The sequence below is a fragment of the Corvus hawaiiensis genome, chromosome Z (genome assembly GCF_020740725.1).
Source record: "Corvus hawaiiensis isolate bCorHaw1 chromosome Z, bCorHaw1.pri.cur, whole genome shotgun sequence".
In the NCBI taxonomy this organism is placed as follows: Eukaryota; Metazoa; Chordata; class Aves; order Passeriformes; family Corvidae; genus Corvus; species Corvus hawaiiensis.
Genome location: NC_063255.1, coordinates 14,649,483 through 14,670,403, shown reverse-complemented (window position 1 = coordinate 14,670,403; position 20,921 = coordinate 14,649,483). Strand labels below are relative to the sequence as shown.

At 44.0% G+C, this 20,921-nt stretch overlaps 1 protein-coding gene across 7 annotated transcripts in view; it reads right to left on the bottom strand.

The window, feature by feature from the left end:
• Nucleotides 1-20,921, bottom strand: part of PDZD2 (PDZ domain containing 2) — a 140,030-nt gene that overhangs the window by 35,514 nt on the left and 83,595 nt on the right. For 5 of the 7 annotated variants that reach the window (XM_048290806.1, XM_048290805.1, XM_048290804.1 and 2 more), the window contains exons 3-8: nt 20,123-20,265; nt 19,304-19,436; nt 17,028-17,195; nt 4,368-4,479; nt 2,315-2,463; nt 1,548-1,667 (exon numbers count right to left, since the gene is read on the bottom strand). In XM_048290806.1, coding sequence (XP_048146763.1) covers nt 1,548-1,667; nt 2,315-2,463; nt 4,368-4,479; nt 17,028-17,195; nt 19,304-19,436; nt 20,123-20,265 — 825 coding nt within the window. The remainder of the gene's footprint in view (nt 1-1,547; nt 1,668-2,314; nt 2,464-4,367; nt 4,480-17,027; nt 17,196-19,303; nt 19,437-20,122; nt 20,266-20,921) is intronic. The other 2 variants (XM_048290811.1, XM_048290807.1) reach the window with 2 other exon arrangements.

Here is a 20,921-nt window from a genome sequence, read left to right as displayed (position 1 = left end):
AATCAGATCTTTTGCTTCACTACGTGAATACAGAGCAGGTCACCACAGTTAAAAGTTTCTAGGAATTTGATAAGACATTACTTATTTCTGGAAATGAAGCGACTTAGGTCCCTTGTGCAGCACAACGTAATTCCACTAACTGTTCAACCCAGTGCAATTATCAACTGTAAATCAACCTACAGAAAGCAGGATGCTCCTGGTACTCCCATGCCTGGACACAAGAGTTTTCCCCATGGCTCCATGAGTGGGTTGGGAGAAATATGTCTGCAAAGTACAGCAGTTCCTACACTAGCCCACCTTCCCAGACAAGCACTGCCACTCCACAGAGGAAGCCACCCCTTGCAGATCTACCTACAGACGAAAAATTGAAGACAAACACTTGGCTCCCAGCCATGAACACTGCAACTCTGTGGAAAAATGTTTCAAGTCCCAGGTTTGCACAGGGATAATAAAGTGAGTGCTACTGCACAAATTGTACAAAGTGCAATCCCTAACAGAGGAGATCACCCAAGAGGTGGGTGGAAGGCACACCAAATGGCAGCTGCTTTAGGTGGTTCATATCTCTAGAGTCTACATTCTCCCCGCTGCTTCCTAAAACCTTGGAGGTAAGTGCAGAAAGGCAGGAGAAGGTGGCTTATCCCAGGGGGAGGAAAAAAATCTAATTTTATGAGAAAAACAGGGTCAAAAAATAAGTATGTGAAAAATGAAAAAATATTTGCTTGTCATAAAAGACCCACAGCTCCTAAACCAAGGAAAGTTAAAGCAACTGTGAGTCAGTCTACCAAGAGAAATCAGTATTTCTCTTTGCTAAATATAAAGCACAATAAGGAATTAGTTTTGCATTAGAGCTTGAAAGTCAAAACAAGTCTTCTTAGTCTAAAACAAATCCATCTGATGACTTTAAAGAGTATTTCACAAAAGGACATGCATATTTTTAGCATATTTAAATGACAGCTCCAATACTAGTGTGGATTTGATTAGGGAAAACAATATACACCTGGGTTAACGCTTATATATTTTTCCTTAGCATTCAGCCAGCTGGTACCTAGCAAGTGTGTAACATATTATTGGGAGAGAGAAGAGGACTTTTTGACCCATGGAATTCAGTGGTGTCAGAGAAGCAATCAGCTAGTAACCTGTCTTCAGGTTTAACACTTAATTTGCAGTAATTTTTTTTTTTTTTTAAATGTATTCAGCTTCCACAGAGGGAAAATATGCTTGTCCATAAATATACATGTGAACAGGTACTGTTCTGTAGCTGCACCAACTTTGCATAAACATACATATTTAGAGATCCATTATTAATATGTGATATCTCAGTAATGGCGAGATGCACCAAACCACAATGAAACCACCCTGTGTCAAGTGCGCGACACGAACATCACATCCCCTGTACTTCGCAGGGGTAACCTTGGCATTTATGTTTGGAAATGGGATTTGTTTATCATTAGCATTACTACCGGCTAGCTTGAAGGCAGCTGGAAGTACAGGAGATACCTCTTAAATGCCAGCTTTGCTACATGTGAGAAACATACAGAAACCCTCACCTTGCCCTGCCCTTTCATCAGGACAATGTTGGAAATGATGGACGGCTGGGTCAGTCTCCATGGAGATTCCACTTGGGCAGCACTGAAGGAACGGGTAGATTTCTTCACAATATGGTAGTCCTAATATCAACAAACAAGGATAATTGCTCTGATTGCTTGGCACAGATACTGGGGATGTCATACCGGGAAAATTGTATGTGTCAAGGAAGAGGGATGCAGTATCTTAAAGATATATTCAGAGGAATGTTCAAGGGATGAAACCCCAGCTCACTACAATCAAAGTGAATCTTGCCACAGTAATTTTCCCACATTTCTCACAGTAGAATCATTTTGAAATGTATCAGTCACAATTTGAATTAAAAGGATTAAAGGTAACCTCATGATATACTCAAGTCCTTATCTTTTAAAAAAAAAAGAGAAAGGAAAAAAGAAGGGAAAGGTCTACATTTTGAAATAATTAAAATAAAGAGCATTAGGATTTTTTTTTTTTTTGTAAAATCCTCACATCTCTAGAACTGCAACACTTTAAGATGAACAGCCTTAGGACCTTGTGGCCACAAGCAAGCAGTACTCTCCATCATAATGCTCAAAGAAGTTCTCCGTAGGTGGCCAACACATCCCATTTTGGTCTGCAGGCCTGGTTCAAGTCCCATGACGTACCTACATGCTTCTTTTCATGACCCTCACCCACTTCTATGAGCTCCAGGCAGATGCCATAGGACCGAGCACAGTGGGGTGCTCACAGCCAGCTCCGCCTTCCCTCTCACCTGTCTGGCTCCTGCTGACTCCAGCTGCTGGGGCAGAGAGTGCTTTCTTCCACCCCGGGAATATTTCACTGCTATTTCATAATTTGATTCACCATTTTCCACTGTCAGCTCATCATCTTCTCCCACAGACTCCAAGCGGGATCCGGCACCTAAGAAAAACCACAGAAACACATCCTGCAAACATCTGAGAGCTGCTTTAGCCTCTCTCACCAGCAGGCAATAATCACCTCCTGAAAAAAACCAACTTAAAGTGCCTTAAGACAATGCTACCAGCTTCTCAGACGGGCAGTTAGAAACCAGTTTTGATCACACTCAACCAGGAACTTTTCCTGCTGTCATAGGTTTCCTGCAATCTTTCCGTGATACTGAACTCATCGTATTAAGGAAAAGAAGAAGATAATTGAGTCAGTAGCTCAGGGACAGGAAAGAAATTCATCTGTTCACACCCAATGGCACTTGCCAGTGCACTAAGCTCTCAAGCTTCATGTATTTAAAATTAAAAGACCTGACACTGCAGCAGTATTCATTTCTGGAGGTGTCATGTCACTTTGAGGGAATTTTTTCTGGAATGGAAGAAGTAAAAATGTGCCAAAAAAATGCTATTTTCTCTCCTTTTGGCAACAATCCTAGTTTGTCTTAAAGAGAGGAGTGCAGAGTTCATGTAACAAATAGAATTATTTGTCTTGAAGGACATCCTGTAATTAGCCACAGAGTATCCCACTCCTTGCACCAAGGGCTCCTCCAATTCTCATTTTCTCCAAGCTCCCTGCAGAATACCCGGCCACAGCAGTTCCCGCACATTTATCCTTGTCATTTCTCCACCACACAGGGAAGGGCCATTAACCCCTATTTTACAGACGAAAACCCAAGACACATGCCAAATATGCACAAGCTGGATTTCATGAGGAGGATTTAAGATTACTTTAAACCAGCATTATGTTGTAGCTGTCACAGAGAGCAACAGCTGTGTTTTCACAGCTTTCATCCTCACTGCCCTGTCTGTACTCCAGGAACAGGGAGTCATGGGCTGAGGTAGACACACTGAAAATTTGCTCAGGAGAGCCCCAAACACATTTTCTGCCACCTCCTCCTTGCCTGGAGACTGTGCAAGCATCGCTCTCAGTGCCAGGGAGGGATGGAGCATAGAGCTGGGGCAGCCGCTTTTTTTTCACTCAGCATGAAAACAATTCTGCTGATGCATCCATAGGCAGAATTTGTATCCAGTGCCCAGAGTGCAATTCAAACCTGCTCCCTGCTTTGGGATCTGAAATTACCTCTGCTTTTCAACTCCCCTTCCCCCAGCACACAGGCTGCTGCTGCTGCACACAGACAGGATCGCAATCTTGGCAGGACCAGCATCCTGGCATTCCTTCATTCCCTGGCACCTACGACTAACCCTTTCCCATCATTTCTCCCTCCCTTCTTCTAGGAGAACAGTTGTAATTCTGTATTTTCTGCCCATCTCTGAATGCATCTTCCCTTCTCGTGCTGCTGTCCAGGCTGGTAGATGCTTCAGCCTCACCCACAGCCAAAGGGCATCAGCACTCATGGGAACAGGGTCTGGATCCCCACTGAGCCACCAACTCACGGCCTCAGGGCTACAGGCAGAGGAGCATCCTGGAGGACGCTAAAAATACCTTAGTAATTGGAAATTACAGTGAACACAGGAGGGAGGGAGCCTCAGAAAGCATTAGGGTTTTGAACATGATCAAGCTCTGCACACAGGTTACTGTTAAGATGTGGGGACAAAGCAACAGAAAATCTGGGGATTAGTCACCATAAAGGCATTTGGATCAGAGCAAACTGAATTATTAAAAAAAAAAAAAAGAGAACGAAAGAAACAAAAAAGAAATATACTTCTAAGTTTTGCATGATATTTCTGTTCCTACAATAGTTCAGCTCAAGAGGCTGAATACAATTATCTTATAGATGGGATTTTCCTTCCAAAACAAACTTAATATGATTTCAAAGGAATGCCATCTCACTTTTAGACAGTTAAAAAAAATACACATTAAAAATCTACAATTGCTATCTTCTATCAGCCCAGCTTTACCTTGGGATCGACTTCTGTATTTCAGTATGCCACTTGCAAGAGCTGAACTCTGATTGTTTCCTTTGGACACTTCGGCACAAGCTGGATCTTGAGACTTCTCAGTTTCCAGCACCTAAAAGAAATTAAAAAGAAATAAAATTGTTATAAACTAGAGATGTTGGTGACGTTTTTCTCATTTTCATTACGGAACAGAAAATTCCATTGCATATCATGTTTGTTTCCAAAACATGTCATTGTACTAAGCTAGCATACATTTGCAGTAAGTAATTTTTAGCAATGCCTTTGGACATTGCATCCTCTGCAAGACACCACACGAATGCCCCCAGAATGCATCCAGCACTTGCGGCACCTCATTCAGGTGCTTTTGCGTGTATTTGAACAAAATTCTAGCTTTCACTTGCATTTGTGCTGCTCTGCAGGCTTCCACAGACATCACATCTTTACAGAGAAAACCACTTTTAAGAAGCATTACTTTATTGTTAGTATCTGCTGAGCACCAATGCAAAGCTTGATGACGAAAAGCTTTTTTAACAGAAAGTTATGACAGCTAAGCACTTTAAAAGCCTGGAAATGTGCAGTTTAAGTTTACATGTGGAATCACAACCCCACCACCCTGAGTAAATGCACCAGGACAGGAGAAGTCTGTTTACCGAGTGTGTTTGCCCGGACGCCAAGTAACAAGGTATGCAGCACGGCCACATGTTCTCTGCCTCCTGCTATCCTGTGGTCAGGAGGAGCAGAACTGCCCATGCGCAGGCTCTGCCCAGCCCGTGCATTTTGGAAGGTGCTGGTGAACTGCTGGAAGTCAGTTTTAAAAAAACCCCACCCAAGTAACCAAACACTTTCCTGTAAAAATAATTTCTGCTTCTGCTATTCAGTCTTAAAAACGTCAGTCTTTCCCACAACCAGCCTCCCATCCCCCAGTCCCTCTTATACCCAAGCCAACAAAGCCAAAGTTTATCTTTTGTGCAAAGTCTAGACTTCATGATTTCAGTTTGAACAGTAGAAACTTCAGGAAAACATAAAACTGGCAGAAAACAGGAAGCTGGAATGGAAACTGCTTTTTATTCCTTCCCCTTCAACACGAACAGCTACACTTAATTTACATAGTTTGTACATCCTAGGTAGTAGTCTTTGATTTTTCAAGACATTGCAGCAACTACTTCAGAGTCCACTTCTAGCATCAAATGCTCTGCAGCTCACAGATCCATGTAAACTTAAAACCATGTGATTCACTCATTAGTCTGAAAAACCCAGCACTTATGATTTGGTCATCCTAATGAGGGATTCATTCCAGAAAATATGTAAGACATCAGATTCAAAAACCCACCCAAGACACCCAAACCATCAGCAATTAGGCCACAGCCGAAGTATCACAAGCTCTCCTTCCAAGAGACTTCTGGGATATCCAGAAGACAGCAGAAGCATGTGGAAATAAGACAGGACCTCATGGATCTCACAAAGATACATTGAAATTTACCCCACAAGCGAGAACACTCTTTATGAACTGAGTATGCCTCCCCTGTAGAAGGGTAGAAATCATTTCCACAGTCACAAAAAATCATGTAGCTGGTGGCTTTACAGGTGCCAACAAACCAACTGGTGCCCAGGGCCAGTGCCAACTCTGTGGTGGGGAATATGTGAAGCACAAAGATGAAGAAAAACAAGAGGAATGTCTCCCTAAAGCAGCCAGTTTTGCTGGTGTGCTGTTTAACTATCTGAACAGACAGGGATGGGTCAAATCTGACTTTTCTGGAGCTGAGCACAATGCAGCTCAAGTCTGGAGCTATAGAGCTGTTTGCTTTAAGCAGCCTGCATGGACATGGGCAGTTACACCTGATAAGACCACACAGCTCCCAGCGCAAAGCTGGATCACTTCCTCCAGCTCAGAGGACAGGGGAAAAAATGACTTAGGTTGTAGCAGTGTACAAAAAGATGCTGAAATCACCTCTACCAGGGCCAGTTTCCACCCTGAGCCCAGGCTCAAGGGTGACCTGTTCAGTACATCCTGTGCCTCTACTACATGAGGTTTGAGTTTGGTTTGCTGCCGGTAGGTTGGGGTTTTTGCTGATTTTTGTGCCACAGGAGAAAAGTACCAATGCATTCTGCAACTCCATACATTTTCATCTGCTGGGGTGGGTAGAAAACCAGGACACAATTGCCACTTGTATTAAAACTGTGCACCCCACGCTACCTTCCCCTCATGGCAATCCTGGAGCCTGTGAGCCTACAGACGTCAAAGCCCAAACCCCATGTATGATCCACAGGAGGTCACATGTGTGCAAACGCCAATGCTAGGGAAAGCCTCAAGACATTCTCAGCAGCTTCCTGAAATTATATTTTATCCAAATAGGCTTCAGACAACAATTAGGAAGTAAAAACATTTAGACTATCTATGTCTGTGGGTATTTTTTATTTTACTAGAAGTATTTTTCTGACGCTAATTATAAACACATAGGGGAAGACACTAGCATTTGCAATGAAGTAGATACTCTTTAAGTTGTTGAGCTTGCCTAATAAACCACCAGGAGTTTTATCCTATTCAGAAAACACTTAGAAATCTGATCTACAAAGCCTGCAAGAACTCCCCAAAGACGTGTGTGTCTGTAATCTTTGGCTCCCTTGTAACTTACACAAGAAGAAAAACCCAGCTCCACCTTATCCTTCTGGCTGTGAACATATCGCTTTACTGTCTCGAGGTGGCTGCCCAGATTTAACCATGCCACTTTAATTTTCCTCACTTTCAAGGAAATGAAGCTTATTATTTCAGTCCTGTAGGTCTCTTATTAAACTAAACCAATAAATCCTGCCCAGTGCCATCCCAGCATTAAGGACAAGGGGAGCTTTAACATGCACAGTAGTTTGAAGGGAGATGTAAAAATAGAGCCCATTTTGCCAGTTCATTAAGTAGCTCTGGGATCAAGTGACGGTGACATCTCAATTGATTTCAAAGGAAACGGCGCTATCAGGGACTCGCGGTCCTGGCACTGCACCAGAATGAACAACTGCCCTCAGAGTCCTCGCCTGGGCAAAGCTCCAGCGTGACCAGGCTCTTAATTAGGCGAGATGAAGAGCAGGATTATGACAGTCTGTATTGTTTAACCGCAAACAGCTTGGCAATCCCTGCCTATCTACAAAAACAAGACGGCACACAGAGGTTGATACAATTTAATAAGCAAACTGCTTTTCTGCTGCCCTTGCAGAGCTCCTCAGCTGCTGCCCTTCCCAACAGCGAGCCCACCCGACTCCCCATGGCACAGCCTGGCTGGCTCTGCTGAGGAGCACTAGCAACATGCAGACCAGTTTATGCTGGTGGTTTGGGAATGAAGCAGCGAGAACCAGACTGAGAAGTCTGCAGCATGCCAAATTCTGCCCTACCCGTACTGGCAAAGCAAGTCCACCAGCAAGACCACCGCCCTTCCTCAGAACAGCCATGTGAAAGAGGAACGGCTGTGCCCCAGCCCAAGCTCCATGGGAAAATTCTGCATCTTCTCTGGTCCCATTGGCACTCTGTCCTTGTCTCTGACCACGACAATTTTTCCTTAAGCAGCACTACCCCAAACATTTAACCATGAATTGCCCCAACACCACTGTCTGTGGGGCAGCCATCAGGAGGAACCCAACAGGCCTCCACGAGGAGCCAGCACGGACCCTTCAGAGCAATGCCCACAAGACCCAATGCAAGCCTTCACCTGCTCCCTGCACAGAGTCTTTCTTCCTAGTCCCTTGAGACTAACTGATGCCTTAAAGTCTTTAGCTTTCAAAAAATTGTCAAGATTTTTTTCCAAGATACGGTATAATTCTAGCTGTTTCAGTCATTTGTGCAATTACTTATTGCCTTATGGGGCACAGCATGCTTTAAGCCTTAAATGTATCCACTAGGCAGGGAGCTCCACATGCCCCTTTGCCTTGCACAGAAAGTAAAATACCTTCACTTTTAAATTAGCTGTTTTTCACTTTAATTGAATCCATCTCACAGACAAATTACGAACTGCAGCACTATAATTTACGAGAATTAACACTGCAAGTGATGCAGAGGACATGGATTTTCTAATCTTGGACAGCACTGAGTTTTCCATGCCTTACTGCTCTGTTTTAGAGCATGTACAAAGCTGCACAGATCCTAGGAGGAGGCTGATGAGCTGGGACATACTGCATCAGGGGCTGCAGCACCCAGGGGCATTTTTCCAAAGCACAGCACATCCCAAGACCCAGGGAGCTCCCTCAACTGAACCATGGGGCTCACAAGAAGTCCAGATTAAATCCAGACTTAGCAATTTTTGGTGAAAGCTAGAGGATTCCCCTCCTCCAAAGGGCACTGCATTACTAGTCCCCTCTGTCATGACACAAAAGCAGAGAACAACTTGGAGCCAGGGATGGAGGAAAAGATAAGGAACATCACCTCCACATCAGCACTAATCCAGTGCCTTAAACTGGCACCTCAGAAAAAAACAGTGCCCTGGTTTCAAAAAAGCTGGTGCAAAGCTGACAGAGCAGACAGCAGTTCTGTTAATTGACCAGGGAGGCTTCAGGAAGGCTCAAATTTGGGCTGTGTTTAGCAGCACTGATATAACAAAGCATCCACCACCTTCCCCAGAAGCTTGCCTAGGAATTCCCTGTGCTGGTACCATTGGTGCAGACCATACTTCCTCCCACCCAGGCAAAGGAGATGGGAACCCAAGGCCTCCTTTACTTAATTTTAAAGAAAGTGTTGGAAACCTCTTGGTTCATGCGCAGCAAGAGATCAGGAAATCTGATAAACAGTCAAGAACTGGAGCTGCCTAGCTTTCTGAATAGGTGGAAATGCCAAATAAACAAAACAAAAGCTTTTAAAGTGGTCTCTAAGAACATCTAGTCTGCCACTTTACCGAATGCCTGCACTCAAAAGCGACCTTAAGCCTTCAGTATAATGCAGTAGTTGCTCGACAAGGAATTACTATTCACTTCAGGAGGCACAGTTATTTTTGTGTCTCTTTTCAAAATCTACAGAGTAGTCACACACAAGAAACAAAACCTGGCATTCACTAGCACGAAGACAGCAGCATTATCTGCCTATGCACACTCTGTAAACAGACTGGAAATGCACTATGGCAGAGCTGAGCTACTCTCATCTTCCATAATGTTGTATTTATTTTTTACAAGACTCTCCAAAACCTTCTTGAATGTGTGTGATAGCAGGAGCCACAATGTGTTGACCATGTTCAGAGGATGCTGGCAGATTCTTGATGTCGCAGGATCCCAGCTGTGCTGGCTCCAATGACTCACTGGTCAAGAGCTGCAACTAAGCAAAGCAGACTCCATTTTCAGACTTCCAAAGAGTCACTAAAATTATTAATAATGTTTTGAAGAGAAAAAAATCTTCTAAAACATATCCTTTTAAACAGGAAGAAATGCAGGAAATGGCTAACGCAGCCAAGTTTTCCAAGAAACACATATCGCAGACAACACATGCACTTGGAAACAGTAAGATGCTCCCAGCTAAACAGCTCCCAATCCTTTTTGGACCAGATTACTCTTCTTCTGCAGTATACTATGATTTTCACTAGAAACAGCTTTTTGAGCTAAAGAAAATCAAACGCACACAAACAGATCCCTCCTGTTCTCCTTTTTATGCTTTATCGTTTTTCCCCCCCCAAACATCAAAAAAGCAGGACACATGCTTTCCATGTAGTTTAGTCACTGCCCACGAGATGTCTCTATGTGCTGCAGAGAGATCCCAGAAGACCAGTCTTAGTAAACAGCAGAGACCTAAAGGATTCCATGAATCTATGACAAACATGGAACTCAAGCAGTGTGAAAGCTAGTTCAGCTACTCCATTATTTTGTTTAATACATGCTCAGTTCATGGCTTAGCACAAATCCGGAGCCTTTGCATCCTGACAAACAATAAACTGCTTATCTTTTTTTCTTTCTTTTTTTTTAAATAAGGACAACCTTTTTATTCCCAGTAAGGGACAAAACATGCAATAATCACGCCTCAAAATAAACAGTTCTCCTGAGAATGAAACAAGACCTTCTTAATACTGACATCAACCAACAGCTGCAGAGAGCATTCCCATGACGCCACTGGTGGGAGCTCTGGATTTCAACTCCAAACTGGCATTTTATACCATCCTAAGTACACAAGAAGACATGGAATATGTAAAAATTAAGTGTCTTTCATACCTGCATCTTCAAGGATCTGAAGCCTCATACATTATAGAGGCTGCACAGCACATCTCAAATGAGTTCTACCTGATCCCAAGCAAGACTGGACAGCGTACATGCTCAAAAATTTGCAGATGTGGTAGTGAGACATCCACACGAACTCAAAAATTCTAGAGCCTGTATCATCCTTCTGCTAATGTATGTGAACTGCATGGCTGCGACAGCATATCTCTTGTTCCAGTGCCATGAGGGTGTTATTTTTAGCTTGTTAAAGGCAGTTCATCTCCTTCAAAACTGGGCAGTTATCCAAACAGCCAAAGGAGAGACAGGCTGTACTGTATCTGATGCTTTATGGGAAGAGCCCTCATTCACAAAAACAAAGACCATACAGAACCTGTACTGTAGATAAACTTGTGTTTCTATTACTCTGCTGACTTGGCTTTCAAATATATCACATAGGAAGAGCAAAAATTGTAACTGGGGGCCTTTTCTACACTGTTATTTATGGTCAAGTCAGAAAGGTTATCTTCCACCAGCCAAAGCAACAGGAGGTATTTCACATTTTGTAGACTGCACCACATCTACAGAGAACCCTTCAAGTACTAGCCCCTGGGCCCCTGGGTGAAAGTTTTCTCTGGTCTTGCCTTAAAGATGGAGGCAGCAGGAAGAGGCCCAGAAGGGCTGGGAGCCAGGCACAGGGAACGATATGAGTGCTCTGAGGAGCTCCCTCCTGACATGAAGAACGCATTCATGTTAATGTCTCCTTGACAGGTGAATTTTACAATGTATGAAAAACAGTAATTCAGTGACACTGCACCCCCTGGGGGCCTTTCAGCACTCTTCCTCCTCCCCCAGCTCATGTGATGTGTGCCAACACCTTCCTCCAGCCCTGACCAGTGTCACACCACCACAATCAGCCCATGGCTGAGCAACCCACCCTCAACAAGTCGAACTGCAAATGCTTATTTTAATGTGATAGGGCTTCTAGAAACAACACGATCTGTGTGAACAAGATTTGGTCTCCAAGCATTTTGTCATTTCCTCTTGGCCAAATTCCTAACTTTACTCTGAAAACTTGCTTCTGGATTCACTGTAGGACTCAGCATCTCATCAGCCACAGCATGGGTGAAGGGTACTGCTTGGGCACCCATGGATATGCTGGACAAGACCGTACCTCAGAAAGGTACAGTTCAGCCAGACTTTCAACAAGTTCAGCATTTACAGCTGAGCAGCAGCTCTGAGCCATGCCAAGGTGTAGCTGGACACAGCCCTTGCCTGCCTCATCTCCAAGGGTGATGTGGCAGAAGGCAAGATCTGCAAACATTGCCAGACCTCACCATGAAAAGAGTTACTGAACCATTCCCAGGACATAACCAAGCCCCACACCAGGCTCTTCAATTTCTTCCTTTCCCGCCACCCTAAGTAAAGCATTTCATTGCTAACCAAATTTCTGCCAGGAAAATCATCTTCTTGCTTTTCTTCCAGCCATGCAGTGCTGTTTGAGGAGTGAGACATGTTTATGCAGCCTGTGTTGAGACTGCAGTGCCCTAATGGGAACAAACACTCCAGTACTCCAAGTAACGAGGGCCCCTCCCCAGGCTCTGCACACATTTAATTGTTGAGTTATGCTTCCTGTTCCTTCTCAATGCTAATGCTTTCTCTGAAATTCTCTCTCAGTGTTTCCAGAAGAACTTTTGACCCCAAGACTGCTTTTAAAGTTATGGCATTGTTATCCTCTTCATTATGCTTGCATGGCTACAGGTAATTATGTATGGATTCCCTGGTAAGACAGAAAGGCTCATGGCAGAAAACAACTAGTTAGTCCTATAGCACAGAAAAAAATATATAAACAGGGAGGGAACTTAGCTAAACAAATGCAATTCTTCACGTTCACCAAACAGGTTTATTTATCCCCTTTCAGTTACATGTCTTGCATGAAAACCACAAGTGGATTTTGGCAGGGATCAGGTAACCTGGATCACGCAAGGAACTCTTAAACAGGAGACATCCTGTTTCTGTTCCTGGTAGGAGAGTGAAGACCTTGCTGGGTCATGGCTGTGTCCACGTGCAACATGCCCAGTGCTGGTGCGATGGCACAGATCACACACTTCAGGTCATCTCAAAATGATTAAATATGAGTAGAAAGGCCCTGATACCCACAGCAGAGGGTCACGCAGCTGGGGGTGCTGCCAGAGGGTGTGTCCCCAGGGCTTGCCTGCACAGTGAGCTTGGGCATAGGGAGGCAAATTCTCTTCCCAGCGCCCCCTCCAAAGGCAGAGGTAAGGATGACCTCCCTTCCTCTTTTGTACAGTTCCATTCTCCATGGAGTAGACTCAGCTCAGGGTCCTGCCTCCAGCATCAGGACTGGCAGATGCCCAAGGGAGAACACAAGATTTAAGTACAAAGAAGCAGTCCCCAGCCTTCCATCCCTGCCTCCAGCAACTGCAGATCCAAACCTTCCGAGGCAGACACCCTCTTGCTGTCTTTACTAACTTGTTAGAATTTCAAGCCATTAATATGAAGGTGGTCACTGAAGCTGAACGTTTAAAAAAATACTCAGACCATCAGATATGGAACCATACATAGGCAAGTAACTTTTGAAGCAATTAAGAATGGCACATGCTTCTGTCTAGGGACCAAAAATGCCCCAAATTCATTGGACACTGCAAACTCTTGGTAGATGAGCCTTCTCTTAGAGTTCACTTCCCAGGTTGCTCCACCAGCCAGCAATACAGTGACAGATTCAATTTCAAGCAACAGAAAAACTAGTAAAAGTGAATTAGAATTAAAAATAAATTGTCCAAGGCAAATACTATCATATTATCCTATTTCACACTTGGACATAAATAGTGACATTTTAGAACAGCAGTGTCAACTGCACACGGCAAAATATGGGTTAGGGTGGAGGAGTTTAAAATCCCTAAAATTGTTGTGCTGTCCTAAAGGACAACACAACTCTCTGAAGTTTCGTGTCTGAAGTTAAGGAACATTTTGGCCAAACTACTTCTGAAAGAAATGCACTTTAAGGATATTAATGTAATCCTTTTTCTGCCTGGCAGCACAAGGCTGAATAAAGTTAGAACTTTAAGGCATGTTTAATGTTAAACAGGGCTTTACATAAGGAGACTGCAAAAGCAAACTCAAATAAAATTGTATTATGTGATTTTTATTAATGAAACTTAACGACTGGACATTCAAGTAAGACTTAAAGTGGTATTTCTCTTAAATTACAGTTTTCAAGTGCCACTAAACTCTTCTGCTGTATCCTGCAGAAGCTGACTAGCTCGGACTCTATTTCCTTGTCTGAAAATGCTGGAGCAGAACTTAAGAGAGTTGAAAAAACAACTTGCTCGTGGGGAAACTTTTTGGCCTCCAGCCTCTAGACAAGATAATTTTCATTTTTATTATTTTATTTCACAGAATTTTAAAGTAAGCCAGGTTAGAAGGGACCTTGGGGGGGCGGCCCATTTCAAAACAGTGACACAACTTACATCAGTTTCCTCGAGAGCCTGGTCCAGCTGAGTTCTAAGTAGCTACAAGGATGAAGATTTGAATACATACCTTCATTCCAAGTGATGGTTTTTTCTGCCTGGTTCAGCCTTTAGGCAATCAGGTGCTAAAGCAGCAAGTCCATCACGTCTATTAATTAAGGTTTTGAATACTCAGCAGTGAACTACATTCACAGAGAAGTTAACAACAGAATAAATCTTTGACAAATCTAGAAGCTCCTGAAAGTTTTGTAGTATTTTCTAGACTTAATAATTAGACAGACATTGTTCTGGGTCAGAAAAGGGACAGTGAAGCCTCAGCTGACAATAAAACACTCTGAATTACTCATTATGACATAACCACCCAGCACCTGACAGCATCCCTTTAAGTCCCTCCAAAGCCTCACAGAGTAAACAAGAAAATCCATTAACCTCTTGTCAGAGGTAAGAAAGGTAACTCCTGGACAGGGCTGAGTTGAGAATCAGCTTCAAATCTAAGATGTCTTGACTCTTATACTGAGATCAGAGTCTCAGTTACCTGCTCCTGCCCTTGAGTACAACCCATCGTGGAAGTCTAATACAATTACATTTGCACTGATTAAAAATAGTTCAGCTTAGTTCCTGCTTTAATCCTCAGTCACGCTGTCATCCCTTATCTACAGTACAGATATAATGGAATACATGTGAGAGAAAGAGAAGACACATGAATATCATCAAAAGCGTGAGAGCAGCAAAGAACAGTGATTTCCAAAGCGATTTTGCAATAAGCTATTTGACTATACATTTATATATATTTAAAAATAAAATCTTTTGATGCTTTGATTTCATACTGGCCTTGAAATCAGCTTTTAAGCTTTGTTATGAAAAATCCCCCCCCAGTCTTGCCAGGTGGAAAAAAGCCACATGAATTTTATCTTTTCCATACATTTACCTTCCTCTGTCCTGGCTGGTGGTATGCAGTATTTGCACAGCCCAGCTCAGCTCAGGCTGCCCACACCCGATGAGGATGGATGAGGATGTAAAGCAGAGAGGTTTACACTGTGCAGACTGCCCACCCCAGGCTGCAGAGAGCCCTGTCTCCACTCCGAGGCTGACACAGCAATTGCAAGGGGAACACAAACACATTCTGTGCTTTGGATCAGAAAAGCAATGATTTCAGCTGCAGATCAAGCAAAAACAGAAGAGGTCCCAGAGAGTCACCAATAACTTATTACATTCCTTTAAATTACATCCTTTCAACAAAAGAAATTAATAGAAGCAGAAAACACAAAGAAAAGGAAATCTTGCTGCTGCTCTTCTAAAGTGTTTATTGTACCCAGATTTCTGTGATTTCCCCTCAGCCTTTCCATGATGTATTCTGAAAGCACAGAGCTATTGCCATCAGGGGCAAGAATACCAGTCAGGCAGGCAAACTCAGCTGGCTCTGAGTTAGTGGCTGCCATCACTGCCAGCTGCAGTGGCACTGGAAAGGACATCAGGCTCTAAACTCAAGTCCAAGCTGAAGGGCTCTGGGAGGCTCATGCAGCTGTGTCCTCATGGTCACGTGCACCTCAACCATCTTGAGCTTCCCTGAGCATTATGTTAATCTGGAAAGGAAACGCTTGATAAAAAAGCCATCACTGGCAACCAGGCACAGTTGCTGGAAAACACATGAGCCAACCAAGTGACAAATAACTCCTCGTGTGTGCTAAAAGAGTCACTGGAATGCCAGAGAGCTTAATCCTGAAGCCACACATAATTAAATTTTGTCAAAATTGATTTTTATATTTAAGTGCTGCTGAGCCATAGCCTTATTAGAAACTACCAGAACTGGAAGCATGATACATAGAAGAATTTGAAGTATTTTGATAGTCAAAAGAATGCTTAAATGCCCACTCAAGTTAGCACACAAACACTACACCAACATCAGCATGCTAAGCATCCCCCATTTATTTTTTTTCTCTTCCTCCCCCCAAAAAGGCACTCTGGCACATAGAAGAGAAGACAGTGAAGAAATAACAAAATTGTCAGAGTACTGAGATGTGTGAGAGTGAGAATTGTTACAAACATTGACTCAAAGTAAGTCAGAGATGAGAGGCAGGTAGGAAGTGAACACCAGCATCAGCTAGACTACAGCATGAGACTCATCCTGGGGAGCAGCCTTTTTTGCTCAGGCGTAAGAATATAAAATCAAAACAAATCACCAAACCAGTATCATATCTGAGCCATCCAGAGGCTTAACTGATTTATTTTAACTGTCACAGACAAGAGGGGGAGGGGAAGACAAGAAGGGAAAATAAGAAATAGATAAAAGCTTCAAGTGAATCCACATGCCTTCCCTTGCTGGAAAACAAGTCCGCAAGCTCTTTAGATTAGAAACATTTTATTTTTTGTCTGTACAATACAAGAGAGGCCCAGAAGACCTATGAAGTTTCATAGAGCTCCTACATTACAAATAAATAACAATAACCCACTTAATCTCTTCTTAATGCAACCCTGAAGGGAATACAAGTGAGATTATCAACTGGCAGCATTTACTCAGCGGAACTTCAACTATGGTTCACAGCCAGAAATTCCTATCCCTTCTCCAAAGAGTCTGTTGGCTTCAACAGAGCAAATACAAAGTTCAAGACTTGGATCATAAACTGTTAAAGAAGTTTTGTTACAAAAGGAGGGGAAAGAAGATCATGTAACTGCGTAAGCACGGCGAGAGACTTTGCATCAGATCCAACAAAAGCAGTGGAAGTGGGTGGAAAACAATCGAAGAGAAAAACAAAACCACGATTGAAACATAGGCTGGAGGTCTCGAGAGCTCCTGCTCCGTGTGCTGCTGCCTTGCTGCAGCGCAGAGATGGCAGAGGCTGTGGTAAATGCCATCCCCATTCCAGCTTCTCACCCGCTTCCTGTGTGGAGAACGGCTGGCTGGGATGGGATTGCCTCGTCCCGAGGACCTGCTCCATGTCAGGCTATAGAAGAATGTGACAGATGCAAATGGGCATCGAGAGAGAGAGAGAGAGTAAAAATGTCACACCAAAACCACACTTACAGCAACCAGTTTTTCAGGAGACACATTCACTCCTTTCACATCTTCTTCTTCTGGCTCTTCGTTTTCCTTATTGTCAGTGCAAGAGACAGAGTCTTGGACTGAGCAAGTGCTAAGCAAGTCTGGCAAACTGGTAGAAGGATACTTCAGAAGATCGCCTTCGGAAGATTCCTACCCGAGAGACAAAAAATGTATTACATCACATGCAGAAAAACAGCAGTGTCACAGTAAAACTGCTCCACCTCACCTGCCCAGTGTGAGCTCCCTGGTAATCCTCCCCCTGGTTACACACTTCCATGTGCTCAAACTTTTAATGGTTTGGTTATAAAAAGCAGGCTTGGTTTTAAAGTGCATATATAGTAAACATACGCCAGTACACATTTAAAACATTTAGATTTCATAAAGGAGAATTTAAAATAAATGCTTCTCCAGCAGCCAGTTCCTCCCCACTTTGGGTTTAGTAAACGTCACTGCGAGTGGTCTGAGAGTTGACAGACCCCATTACTCATTCCACTGCATCCCAAATCACACCCTGTGCTCCTGTTCCCTCCTTGTGGATGTTCCCTTCACATGTTTATCTACCTACACACATAAGAATAATACACTGACAACCCTACTTAGGAGAATACAATGCAAGCTGACCTACCAATCCTCTACCAAGTCAGTCCTGATGCTCCAGCATCTGTTTCCAGTGTTTGCCATCTTTTCTGGCAGGCAAACATGTGCCTCAGCCAAAAGCAGTGGCCAGACAGACTCATTACTTTTAGAACAAATTCTGTGTTATTGAGCACTCACCAGGCCAAAAGGCAAAGCTGAATTCCTATGCTAACAAATAATGCCCAGAGGGAGCTGCTGGGGAACACTTCACCTATCCACACCTTTTCTGGGGCTGCCAGAAACACAGCACAGGCTGTATTCCCTACTGCTTGCCTTTCCAAGTCCCCCCCTTCCAGGGCCATGAAAAGTGTCCAAGTGCACAGAGCACAGACAAGCAGATTCACAGCCTGATCAGGACAGTGAAGTTTTATGTCCTAAGCTTATGCATGATGATTATTTCGATGACGTGACCATATGGACAAGCATTTAATTTTAAGGAGAAATATATGCAGCTTACTGCCTTGTATTTTGGGAGAGCCCAGCTGTCTAAGGAAAACACAAAATGTACCTACTTCAGGTCAAAGTGTGGTGTATTCAGAAAAAACATTGGTGGGGTTAACACCAGACTGTGACCCTGAAGAAGGTCTGCAATGAACTTCAATGTCTAAAAGAAATGTTAGAGAAGTCACAGGCTCTTCACCTTGAATATGGTGGAATAGTGTCTCTTCTTGAAAAACATGTGCATACAGAGCCTGGGGAAGCCTTAAGAGCATCCAGACACTAAAGCCACAGAAACCTGCTTTGAGATGGCTGGGGAAATCTGAAGGTGAAGCTAATCAAAAATTTAAAAATACTGACACAGTGCCTTGCTGACACCCTGGAAATGCAGGTATACAAGTGCTCCACTTGGGCTGCAATATTCCTGTCATCACCTCAAAGGCCCTGGTGACCCTCACCTTGCAGACATATCCTAATTTGAGACCCCTGGGTGCTTTTGGGAGTTGACTGGCCACCCACCAAACACCTGTGGCAACCCAGGTCCAGGGGAAGCAGGATGTGAACCATGAAGAAGAGCAAACAGGGCTGAGCAAGATCTTCTTAAACAAAGAACGAAAATATTATGTAATATCCCCTCAACCTCTTCTGTGATCAAGACAGAATGAAGAGTCCAACTGATTACTAAGTTCCACTCTCATTTCCCTGAAATTTCACATTTCTTTATCTGTAAGAGCTCCACTCCACACTATTAACAAGGACAAAAAAGGAACTCGAGCCAAGAGATCATCATGAAGGAATCTCAGGCACACAGATAGGACAGAGATGAGAGGTACACAGCCTGTGCAGGCAGGAAGCAGAAGAGGCTCAGAACAGCCTGCTTTACTTAGCATGTAATTTTAAGAAAATGGTTTTGGCCAGAACTTAGGTAATGTCTGCAGGAATAAATACTCATCTGCACACTGAGTGACAGTGACAGTACAAGCAAATCATTAATTCGGACTATACTGAGCTGATTTGCCGTAGACTTACGGCAGCTACTGATATATTTCCCCTTGCTGTGCCTTAAATTCAGCGCAGCAAACGTGCACATGTGATTCCCTATGGAAAATACGCCTTTTTCACGCAGCACTTGCACAAACATTTGTGGTTATACATTTGTGAGACCACCCAGGAAATGTCTGTACCTTGCTAGAGACCACCAGCTGCACCAGGCCAGCGGCCGAGCGAAGGAGGGCCACGGCGTCCTGGTGGGAGAGCCCCACCAGTGACTGCCCGTTGATCATGAGAAGCTCGTCACCGGCCATCAGCCTGCCATCCCTGCAGAAACAGAGCGGGAACATGGAGCTGCAGGGTGGTTCTCCCACAGTGCTGGGCTCCAGTGGCACATGGCAGGATTTGGAGGCATGGACAACACGTGATCTTACTAAGCTAGGCTTGCACTTATTAGTTAGTGTTACTTTCTAGGAAGCGGGGCTCAGAAAGGTGCCCACTTTGAGGAAATGGAATTTCCCACAATGAGGAAATCATTGTTATAACCAGGGGCATTTCACCCTCTTTGCAGGGCTGAAACCCCACAAGTCTTCTCTGTAACCCACTGGATTAGGTCAGGCAATAGCAGCAAGCCCCATCTCTGCTCCATCTCCACCCCATCAGGAACAGCAGGGCTGGCAGTGAGCACCCTGGGTTGCACAACAGATCCCATGGGAAAGGCACATCTTCCAAAAAGGAACTTGGGGGAAAAGCCCTACAAGCCATGCGGCTCCTTGGTTTTCCCTCCAACCACCAAGGAAGTGTTTGATCTGTCTACAGTTTGGACTAAACCTTCTTCTACAAGCTTCAGTGATCAAACATAAAAACGTATTTTTAAGCTAAAAATGCCATATTCTCACCCTCACACAGTGGGAGGGCAAAACCCCTACACTTTTCTTGTGAATCCAGCTAACAGCAGGGGCCATGGACATTCCATCACACCCACCACCATGAAGGCACCACTGTCACCTCACCTGTGTGCAGAGCCACCTTCCTCCACATGGGTGACGATGATGCTGTGAGGGGACCGCTTCGACCCTCTGCCTCCCGTTATCTGGATTCCCAGCCCATCTGTCCCCTTCAGGATGTGCATCTTCCATATGCGGCAACCTTCTCGCTGAGAGAAAACGTGCAGAAAGTCCTTCAGTTTGGATTTGGAACACCAAGAGAGGGCTGGGAGGGTACAGGAGGAAGCTATTTAGCACCTATCTGCCCATCACCACACACCTGTATAGCCCAAGCTATACTGGTGTTTCTGCTGAGCTTTGCTATGTTAGCTGTGGTCCAAGCGAAGGAGGTGGAAAGGAGGAGGCAGCACAGAGCAGGGTCAGCACGTAGAAGTTTCCTTGCAGGGACGTTTGCAGCTTTTCTGAGCCACGCAGAGGCGCTGCTCTCAATGCCCTGATCCTTCCTGAAGCAACCAGCAGCCTCAAGCTCCTTCACCAAAACTCAAGGATGAGCTGTGCAGGGCTGCAGAGGAGCAAGACGTGGTTCAAGGGGGACCTTGAACATCAGGTGGTGCAGCTGCTGTTGCAGCAGGCACCAGACTGGCATCACACAGTGCTTCCCTCTCCAGAGGGGTTTGCAGGATTTGAGACACAGGAAAGAAAACAACTTCAAATTATCAACTGCCAATCAAGTATTTCTTACTGGGCAGCTGTCGTACAGATTGTAAATAACAAATTTACCCTCTGTGGAGAATAATTTTCAGTATGAGCAAGGTAATAAGCAATGTTCAGAACACCTTTATTGGTTTTGGTTATTTTTAATTGA